The 10882-nt window shown below is 65.5% G+C and overlaps 1 protein-coding gene across 1 annotated transcript; it reads left to right on the plus strand.

The window, feature by feature from the left end:
• The first annotated feature begins 171 nt into the window (after positions 1–171).
• Positions 172–8399, plus strand: LOC311429521 (ETS domain-containing transcription factor ERF-like). Its single transcript, XM_084540611.1, has 4 exons — positions 172–295; positions 4192–4426; positions 6542–6657; positions 6763–8399. Exons 1-4 carry the CDS (start codon positions 274–276, stop codon positions 7806–7808), a joined length of 1419 nt encoding a protein of 472 aa, XP_084396737.1. The 5' UTR covers positions 172–273; the 3' UTR covers positions 7809–8399.
• Positions 8400–10882: the final 2483 nt, after the last annotated feature.

Genomic DNA, 10882 nt, shown 5'->3' on the forward strand with positions numbered 1-10882 from the left:
CCTCCCATCCCCACCACACCCACCCACGTGGGGGGGCGTTCCCCCCCCCCCACACTCCCTCGTGGGGGGGGGTGGTGGTGGTGGGCGTGGCCCCCCGCCGTCTCCATGGCGACGCGGCGGGGCGCTGACGCGCGCGCGCGGGCGTGGGCGTGGCCGAGCCCGCTCCGAAGGGAGGGGGCAGGGGGAGGGGGCGTGGCCTGGGGGCGCCCGGGGGGCGTGGCCTCGGCGGGGCTGCGCGGGGGGGGGGCGCGCGGCGGCGGCGGCAGCGGAGCCATGAAGACCCCGGCGGACGCAGGTGGGGACTGCGCCCCCCCCCTCCCCGAGCCCCCCCCCCCTTTAATTACTAATTACCCTCATTAATTAATTTTTTTTAATTAACCCCCTCTGACCCCCCCGGGGGGGCTCCAAACACCATTTAAAGGAGGGGGGGGGGGGCTCCTAAACTTCGCCCCCCCCCCCTCGGAACCTACACAGAAAGTTTGGGGGCGCCCACGTGGGGGCGGGGGGGGGATTTTTTTTGGGGGGGGCACCCAAAAGCCTCCTCCCCCCCCCCTTCTAAGCTCCCCCCCCCCCTTTTTGGAGTTGGTGCCGCCGGACCTGTTGCGTGCCCCCCCCCCTCCCCCTCCGCTTTAATTAAAGGGGGGGTTAATTAATTAATGAGTGCCCCCCCCCTCTCTGTGTCTCCTCCCCGGGGTGGGGGGGGGTTAATGAGGTGGGGGGGGGCGGGGGGGGGGCTCCGGGCGCCGCGCGGGGCGGGGCGGGGCCGTGCCACGTTGTGTGTTTGGGGGGGGGGGGCGGGACCGCCCATTGCCCTCAGCCGGGGGGGGGGGGTTCCCAAAAATAATCCTCGGTGGGGGGGGGAGCAACTTAACAACTTTTTTTTAGGGAGGGGGGGGGGCGAATCACCTCCCCCCCCCCCCCCCCCCGGGTTTTTAAGTTGAAAAAATTAAAAATTGAAAAGGGGTGCGGGCTCTTTAAGAGGAGGGGGCGGGGCTTGGCCCCCCCCGTGTCCCCCCCCCTCATTATTTTGCCCCCCCCCCCCCCCAATTGTCTGCAGGAATCCGGCCGGGCCGGGCCGCGATCGCGCCTGTTCAAACTTGTCCCCTCCCCCGCCCCGTAGCCGCTGGCCCCGCCCCCCGCCCGCGGCTGGCCCCGCCCCCTCCGCCCCCCCACCCCCCCCTACCCCCACCCCCCCCCTACCGCCCCCTCGCCGCGGGGGGAGGGGCACCTGGGCTGCCCCCCCCCCCCCCCGGTGTTGTTATGGGGGGGGGGGGGTTTGGGGGCACCCCCAGATGGGAAGTTTGGGGGCGGGGGGGGCACTTATGGGGCAGCTATGGGGTGTGGGGGGGGCATGGGGCAGTTATGGGGGGCTATGGGGCAGCTATGGGGCTGTTATGAGGGGGCTATGGGGCAGTTTTTGGGGTGGGGGGGCCATGGGGCAGCTATGGGGCACTTATGGGGGGGCTATGGGGCAGATATGGGGCCATAGGGAAGCTATGGGGTGGGCATGGGGCACTTATGGGGCAGTTATGGGGTCATGGGGCAGCTATAGGGTGGCCATAGGGTGCCTATAGGGCAGCTGTGGGGCCATAGGGCAGCTTGGGGGGCCATGGGGTGCCTATAGGGCAGTTATGGGGCCACAGGGCGCCTATGGGGCAGCTCGGGGGGGCATAGGACATCTATAGGGCAGCTGTGGGGCCATAGGGTGGCTATAGGGCATCTATAGGGCGGCCATAGGGCAGCTCGGGGGGGGCATAGGGCATCTATAGGGCAGCTATGGGGCCATAGGGCAGCTTGGGGGGGCTATGGGGCACCTATAGGGCATCTATAGGGCAGCTATGGGGCCATAGGGCGCCTATGGGGCAGCTCGGGGGGGGCCGTGGGGCGCCTCTAGGGCAGCTGTGGGGCAGCCCCCCCGTGCCGGGGGTGTCTGGCGGTGCCGGGCCGGGAACAGGGCCCCCATTGAGGGCTCCGGCGGCGCCGCTGATGTCACGGCCCGGCCCCCCCCCCCCCCCAGACCCCCCCCCGGGGCAGGAGAACAGGCCCCCAGTGTGTGCGGCCAAGGGGGGGGGGGGCAAGGGGGGGTGGGGGGGGGCTGCCCTGCCCCCACCCGGGGCGCTCGGCCAGGATAGGGGGGGGGTTGGGGGGGGGTTAGGGGGGTGGGGGGGGCAGGGACCCCGCTGGGGGGGACACAGAAGGAGGGGGGAGAGGATAGGGGGGGGATGGGGGCTGTTGTGGGGTGCCCCATAGGATGGGGGGCTGGGTGTGGGGTGCCCTATAGACAGGTTATGGGGTGCCCTATAGGATGGGGGGGCTGTTGTGGGGTGCCCCATAGGATGGGGGGGGCTGGTTGTGGGGTGCCCTGTAGTTTGGGGGGGCTGCTTATGGGGTGCCCCATAGGCTGGGGGGGCTGGTTATAGGGTGCTGGTTATGGGGCGCCCCATAGGTTGGTAATGGGGTGCCCTATAGGCTGGATATGGGGCGCCCCATAGCCTGGGGGGGTTGCTGTGTTGCTTATGGGGTGCCCTATAGCTTGGGGGGCTCCTTATGGGGCACCCCATACCCTGGGGGGGGCCAATTCTACCCCCCCTTCCCCCATTTCAACATTTTGGGGCCCCCCAACCCCCCTTACAGCCCCCCCTTCCCCATACCCCCCCCCCACCCCCATGGGGCGCCCCCCACTTCCCCCCCCCATAAAAAAAAATAAATGTGGGGGTGTTTTTTTTTGGGGGGGGGGGCCCTGCACGCGCGCCTCCCCGCCAGGTTATTTTTAGCGTCTCCCGTCGCTTAGCAACGAGGGGGGGGGGCGAGGGGGAGGAGGGGGGGGCAGCGCTGCCTCCCCCCCCCCCCAAAAAATAAAAGGGGGGGGGGCGCTGAGCTCATGGCTCCATTAGGGGCCATGCATTATTGATGCGCCCGCAGGCGCCGCCGGTGCCCCCCCCCCCCCCGCCCTATAAGTTATGGGGTGGGGGGGGGGCTTGCTGGACCCCCCCCCCCCCTCAAGGGTTTATTTGGGGGGGGGGCTGAGCGCAGCCCCCGGGGGTGGGGGGGGGATTTTATGGGGTGGGGGGGGTTTAGGGTGTGCCCCCCCTCCCCTATATAGGGGGGTTGTGGGGCTGGGGGGTCCCCAGCCCGCCCCATAAGTGGGGGGGGAGAGGGAGGGGTGGAAGGGGAGGGGGTGACCCGTGGGTGGCCCTATAGTGGGGGGGGGCCCCAAAAGCTGCCCCATAGCGGGGGGGGACCCCAAAACTTGACCCATAGCAGGGGGACCCCAAAAGCTGCCCCATAGTGGGGGAGACCCTAAAACCTGACCCATGGGGGGGGACCCCAAAACCTGCCCCACAGGGGAACAGGGAGACCCCAGAGCTGCCCCCCAGCAGGAAAAACACCCCAATTCTGCCCCAAAATGGAACAGGAACCCCAGGGCTGCCCCACAGCGGGATGGGGACCCCAAATCCTGCCCCATGGGGACCCCAAACCCTGCCCCATGGCGGAATGGGGACCCCAATAGCAGGATGGGGACCCCAACTCCTGCCCCATAGTGGAATAGGAACCCCAAACCTTGCCCCACAGCAGGATGGGGACCCCAACCCCTGCCCCATGGGGACCCCAGCCCCTGCCCCATCATGGAATGGGGACCCCAATACTGCCCCACAGCAGGATGGGCACCCCAAATCCTGCCCCACAGTGGAACAGGCACCCCAATAGCAGGATAGGGACCCCAAACCTGCCCCATAGCAGAATTGGGACGCCGAACCCTGCCCCATGGGGACCCTGAACCCTGCCCCATGATGGAATGGGGACCCCAAATCCTGCCCCACAGTGGAATAGGCACCCCAATAGCAGGATGGGGATCCCAACCGCTGCCCCATGGTCAAATGGGGACCCCAATAGCAGGATGGGCACCCCATATCCTGCCCCACAGCGGAACAGAGACTCCAATAGCAGGATGGGGACCCCAACCCCTGCCCCATAGTGGAATGGGGACCCCAATAGCAGGATGGGGACCCCAAACCCTGCCCCAAAGCAATGTGGGCACCCCAATAGCAGGATGGGGACCCCAAACCCTGCCCCATGGTGGAACAGGGACCCCAATAGCAGGATGGGGACCCCAATAGCAGGATGTGGACCCCAATACAGTGGGATGGGGACCCCAACGCCCCCGCCCCACATCCGCCCCGCTCCCCGCAGGCTTCGCCTTCCCGGACTGGGCGTACAAGCCGGAGTCGAGCCCGGGCTCGCGGCAGATCCAGCTGTGGCACTTCATCCTGGAGCTGCTGCGGCAGGAGCAGTACCGGGACGTCATCGCCTGGCAGGGCGACTACGGCGAGTTCGTCATCAAGGACCCCGACGAGGTGGCGCGGCTCTGGGGCGTGCGCAAGTGCAAGCCCCAGATGAACTACGACAAGCTCAGCCGGGCCCTCAGGTCAGGGCTGGGGGGGTCCCGACCCCGTTTCCCGTGGGGCTGGGGGCTTCCCCGTGGTCCCCTCGGTGCCCCGAGGTGAAGTCCCGCAGCCACTAACTCGTCCCGTTGCGCTGAGCTGGGCCCTGGGCTCGCCCCATAGCCCCAGTCCAACCCTATAGGCACCTAACCCACCCTATAGACCCCTAACTCACCCTATAGACTCCTAAGTCACCCTATAGACCCCTAACACCCTATAAATCCATAACTTACCCCATAACCACATTCTGACCCCACAGGCCTCCATCTAACCCAGTAGATCCCCACTTAACCCAGTAGGCCTCTATCTAACCCTGTAGGCCATTAACTCACTGCGTAGGGCCTTAACTCAACCTATAGACTCCTAACTCAACCTATAGACCCCTAACTCACCCTGTAGACCCTTAACTCACCCCATAACCACCTACTGACCCCATAGGTTTCCATCTAACCCCATAGGCCCTGATCCAGTAGATCCTCATCTAACCCAGTAGGCCTCTATCTAACCCTGTAGGCCGTTAACTCACTCCGTAGGGCCTTAACTCAACCTATAGACTCCTAACTCAACCTATAGACTCCTAACTCACTCTATAGACTCCTAACTCAACCTATAAATCCATAACTTACCCCATAACCACCTACTGACCCCACACGCCTCCATCTAACCCAGTAGATCTCCATCTAACCCTGTAGACCTCTACCTAACACTGTAGGCTGTTAACTCACTCTGTAGGGCCTTAACTCAACCTATAGACTTCTAACTCAACCTGTAGACCCCTAATTCACCCCATAGCCACCTGCTGACCCCATAAGTTTCCATCTAACCCCATAGGACCTAATCTAACCCAGTAGATCCCCATCTAACCCAATAGGCCTCTACTTAACCCAGTAGGCTTCTATCTAACCCTGTAGGCCTCTGTCTAACCCCATAGACTCCTAACTCACCCCATAGATCCCTAACTCACCCTATAGACTGTTAACTCACCCTCTTGACTGGTAGCTCACCCCATAACCACCTACTGACCCCATAGGTTTCCATCTAACCCCATAGGCCCTGATCCAGTAGATCCTCATCTACCCCAGTAGGCCTCTATCTAACCCTGTAGGCCTCACTCCATAGGCCCCTGTCTCACCCTATAGACTTGTAGCTCATCCTGTAGACCCCTAACTCACCCTATAAACCCCTCACTCACCCCGTATCCACCTACTGACCCCATAGCCCCAACCCAACCCTGTAGGCCCCACCCTATAGGCCCCAACCTAACCCCACAGACCCCCCCCAGGCCCCACCTCACCATATAGGACCCATTTACCTGTATAGGTCCCAACACAACCTGCTCCAACCCTATAGGGCCCAACTCAACAGCCCCAACCCAATGCCTAGGCCCCAACCCAACCCCATAGCCCCCATACTGCCCCCATAGCCCCAAACTAACCTCATAGACCCCAACCCAACCCCATAGGCCCCAACCCTATAGGTCCAACCCAACCCCATAGGCCCCAACCCAATCCTATAGGCCCCAATCCAACCCAATAGGCCTCAACCCAACCCTATAGGCCTCAACCCAACCCTATAGGCCTCAACCCAACCCAATAGGCCTCAACCCAATCCTATAGGCCCCAACCCAACCCTATAGTTCCAACTCAACCCCATAGGCCCCAACCCAATCCCACTGGCCCAGCCTAATCTCATAGACCCCAACCCCACCCCACAACCCCAAAACGACCCCATAACCCCCCCCCAGGTACTACTACACCAAGCGCATCCTGCCCCACACCCATTGCCCCAACCCAACCATAGGAACCCAACCCAACCCCATAGCCCCAATCTAACCCCATAACCTTACCCCACAACCCCATAACCTGACCCCACAACCCCAAAACGACCCCATAACGCCCCCCCCGACCCCATAACCCCCCCAGGTACTATTACAACAAGTACATCCTGCCCCACACCCATAGCCCCAACCCAACCATACCAACCCAACCCAACCCTATAGCCCCGATCCCACCCCACAGCCCCAACCCAACCCCATAACCTGACCCCACAACCCCAAAACGACCCCATAACGCCCCCCCCGACCCCATAACCCCCCCCAGGTACTACTACAACAAGCGCATCCTGCACAAGACCAAGGGCAAGCGCTTCACCTACAAGTTCAACTTCAACAAGCTGGTGCTGGTCAACTACCCCTTCCTGGACGTGGGGCTGGCAGGTGAGACCCCGCTGCGGGCCGGGGGGGGGCCACCACACCCTGCACCCCCCAGGACCCCGTTACCCCCCCCAAAAATGACCCCAACCCCTTTATTCCCCCCCCCAGGCGCCCCCGTCCCGCAGAGCGCCCCGGCCGTGCCGTCGGGGGGTCCCCGCTTCCGCTTCCCTCCGCTGCCGGGGGGGCTCTCGCCGGGGGCCGACGACCTCCGCTCGCCCCCCCCGGGTATCGGGGGGGGCGGGGGGGGCCCCCCAGGTTCTCGCCGCCCCCCCCGGGGGTCCCTGAGCGACTGCAGCGACGCCGCCTCGGCCGCCTCGGAGCTGGAGGAGCCCTTGGGTGACGAACGGCCCGGCGGAGGGGGGGGGGGGGGCAGCGTTTTTCGGGGCCCCCCGCTGCCCCCCGTCCCCCGTTTGCCAGCCGAGGGGGGGCTTTTCCGTCTCTACCCCCCCCCGGGCCGCTGCAGGGAGCCCCTCAGCCCTTTCGCCGCCCCCCCAGCCGCGGGGGGGGCCCTGCTGCCCCCTCCCCTGTCCCCGGCGCTGCCCCTCACCCCCCCGCAGCTGCCCTACAGCCCCTCGCCCACCCCCAGCCCGCTTTTCGGCGGCGGCGGGGGGGGGACGGGAGGCGGCGGCGGGGGTGGGGGCACCGGGGGCGGCGGGGGGGGGTCCGGGGGGGGCTCCTCGCACTTCTCCTTCAGCCCCGAGGACCTGAAGCGCTGCCTGCAGGCCCACGCGCACAGCGTCTACGCCTACCACCTCAGCCCCCGCGCCTTCCTCCATTGCCCCGCCTCCTGCCCCCCCCCCGCCGCCCCCCCCGCCCCCACCCCCGCCCCCACCCCCACCCCCTCCCCAAACCCTGCACCCCCCCCACTTGGAGCAGCCCCCCCCTTTCCATTTCAAGCTGCAGCCCCCCCCCCCGGGCCGCCGGCAGCGGGCGAGGGGGGAGAGTGGGGTGGGAGGGGGCGACACCGGGGGCGGGGGGGGGCGGCGGCGGCGGCAACGACGGGGTTGCCCCCCCCGGCGTCTTCCTCCTCGTCTTCCTCGTCCTCTTCTTCCTCCTCTTCCTCCGCCGCGCCCCCCCCCGCCACCGCCGGGCCCCCCCACATCAAAGTGGAGCCGGTGTCCGGGGGGAGTCGGAGGAGGAGACGGTGGAGGTGACGGACCTGAGCGAGGAGGAGGAGGAGGAGGAAGAGGAGGAGGAGGAGGAGGAGGGGGATGAAGGCCGCCAGGCGCCCCCCCCGCTCAACGCCACGACGCTGGGGGGGGGGGGGGGGGCGGCGGTGGGGGGAGGGGGGGGCGGCCCCCCCAAGCTGCGCTTCAAGCGGCGCTGGAGCGAGGAGCGGCGGCAGCGGGGGGAGGCGGCGGGGGCCCCCTCGCTCGGGGGGGGGTCTTCAGCCCCCCCCGCCCCCCCCCCGCTCCCCTTGGCGCCCCCCCCCCCCAAGGCGAGGAGCGGGAGGGGAGGGGGCCGCGGAGGGCGAGCGCCGAGCTGCAGCGCGCCACGGCCCAGCTCTCGCTGGAGGGGGGGGGGGCTCGTAGTTGGGGGAGGGGGGGGGGGACGGGTGAAGACCCCCCCCCCGACCCCCCGACCCCCCAACCCCCCCCCGGGACCGCGGCCTTAAACCCGGGACCCCCCCGCCCGAAATTTGGGGGGGGCGGGGGACCCCCGGTGAGGTGGGGGAGCCCCTGTAGTGCCCCCCCCCCATTTTTGGCCCCTTTTTGTCCCCCCCTCCCTTTTGGTCCCCCCCCTTGGTGCCCCCCTCCCCCTTTTGTCCACCTCCCCCTTTTTTTGCCCCCTCCCCCCTATTTTTGGTGTCCCCCCCCTCAATTTTGGTTCCTCCCCCCCTATTCCTGCCCCCACCCCCCCATTTTTGCCCCCTCCCCTTAATTTTCACCCCCCCATCCACCATTTTTGCCCCCCTCCCCCTGATTTTTGCCCCCTCCCCTCCTTTTATTGCCCCCCCCCTTTTGGTCCGTCCCTGTTTTGGGTCCCCCCAGCCCTTTGGGTTCCGTCCCCTTTTTGTGTCCCCCCCGGTTCCCTCCCCCTCCACTTTGGTTCCGCTCCTTTTGGTTCCCCCCAACTTCCCCCCCCCTTAATTTTTGCCCCTCCCCCCAATTTATGATCTGCCCCCCCTAATTTTTTAGCGTCCCCCCCCCAATTTTTGACCCCCCTCCTCCAATTTTTGCCCCCACCCACCCAAGTTTTGCCCCCCATCAGCTTTTCCCCCCCTTTTACTCCTTCCACCCCCTTTTTGCCCCCCCCTTTATTTCTGCCCCCATTTCCCCCCCCTTTCTCCCCTCCCCCCCCTTTTTCTCCCCCCTCCCCCCTTTCCAAGCACAACCCCCGCCCCCCCCGCGGCCCCCTCCCGTTTCGCCGCTCCTGTAACCAAAAACGGGCGGGCGGGGGGGGGGCCCGGCCCGCGGGGGGGGGGAGGGGGGGAGGGAGGGGACGGGGGGGGAAATTTGGGGTGTGGGGGGTGTCGGGGAGGGGGGAGGGGGGGTCCGCAAGTGCCTGCCGCTGTCGTGGCTGCGGGGGGGGCCCAGCCCCGACCCCCCGCGCCCGCGGTGCCCCGGGGGGGGCCGGGGGAGGGATTTTGGGGGGGTGGGGGAGGGGCTCGGGGCTGGGGGGGGGCCGAGCCCGGCGTGGGGGGGGTGTTGGGGGGGGGAGGGGCGGGGGGGGAGGGGCCTATCCGAAGCCTTATCGACGACGTCGTTGTACATAGCGGGGGGGGGGCGGGGGGGCGGCGGGAGGGGCCGGGGGGGCCGTTTTAACGAATGTATAAAGGAAAGAACCAATAAACGTTTCGCAGTTCGGCTGCCTCCGCCGCCGTGAGCCCCCCCGTGACCCCCCCACCCCGTTAAACCCCGTTCCCCCCCCCCCAAATTCCTCTTTTTCCCCCACTTCCGGTTCCACTTCCGGGTTCTTGCGGCCAGGCGGCGCTCGTTGCCTGGCAACGCCTCCATTTCCCATCCTCCCTTGCGCGCGCGCGTTGCTAGGCGACGCCCGGGCACCGCATTTCCCGCCACGCCCGTTGCCAAGCAACCGCGCCGCTTCCCGCCCCCGCCCCGTGCGCGCGTTGCTAAGCAACGGCCTCAGCGCTTCCGCCCTCCCTCCCCGTTTCCACGCAACGTCCAATCAGCGCGCGGGCTCCTCCCCCCCGTTGCTAGGCAACCCCCACGCTTGCCGCCTCCGCGCGCTGCGGTTTCCTGGGCGACGCCTCGCTTTCCCAGCGGCCCCCGCGGCGCTCCCAGCATGCCCCGCGGTGGAAGGGGACCTCCCCCCCCCCTCCTGACCCCCTGTCCAATTTTAGGGCTTTTACTCCCCCAAAATCCCCAATTTCAGGGCTTTTCCAGCAAAAAATCTCTCTTTTTAGGCTCAAATTCCAACTTTAGGCAGCCCCTACCCCAAGAAAAGTCTCCGATTTTGATTTTTTTTTCCTTCAAAATCCCTCTAATTTCGGCATTTTTCGTCAAAAAATGTCTATTTTCAGGGCTCCCCCCCAGAAAACAATGCTAATTTTAGGAATTTCCAGGAAAACCCTCCAACTTCAGTTTTTTTTCATTAAAAAAACTCCAGTTTCAAGTTTTCTCCTTAAAAATGTCCAATTTCAAGGTTTCATTTCTAATTTCTCATTTCTAATTTCAGCACTTTTATCGCCAAATTCCTCCTATTTCAGACCACCCCCCTCAAAAAACTCCCCAGTTTCAGGACTTCTACCCCAAAAAAAACTCCCATTTCAGGATTTGCACCCCAAAACCCTCCAATTTCAGGACTTCCACCCCAAAAGGCGGTGGAGCCGCTCGCTGTGGTGCTCCCAGTCCTGGTGCTGGTCCTCCCAGTGCTCCCAGTGCTGGTCCCGGTGCTCCCCGTGTTGGTCCCAATCCCATTGCTCCTGGTCCCAGTGCTCCCAGTAATGGTGATCTCGCTGCTCCCAGTGCTGGTGGTCCCAGCGCTCCCAGTATTAGTGCTCCCAGTGCTGGTGATCCCAGGGGTCCCAGTATTCCCAGTGGTACTGGTCCCAGTCCCCTTGCCCCGTTAGGTCCTGCTTTGACCCCATTAAAAGCCGTTAAGCCCCATTAAACCCCAGTCAAACCCCAGTTAGACCCCAGTTTGACCCCATTAGGCCCGGTTTTCCCCGTTAAGGGCCATTAGACCCCGGCTGGCCCCAACTGGGCCCCGTTTTGCCCCGTTAAGCCCCAATTAGGCCCCAATTAAGCCCCCTTAGACCCCAATT

The sequence above is a fragment of the Aythya ferina genome (assembly GCF_964211825.1).
Source record: "Aythya ferina genome assembly, contig: HAP1_SCAFFOLD_1289, whole genome shotgun sequence".
Classification (NCBI taxonomy): Eukaryota; Metazoa; Chordata; class Aves; order Anseriformes; family Anatidae; genus Aythya; species Aythya ferina.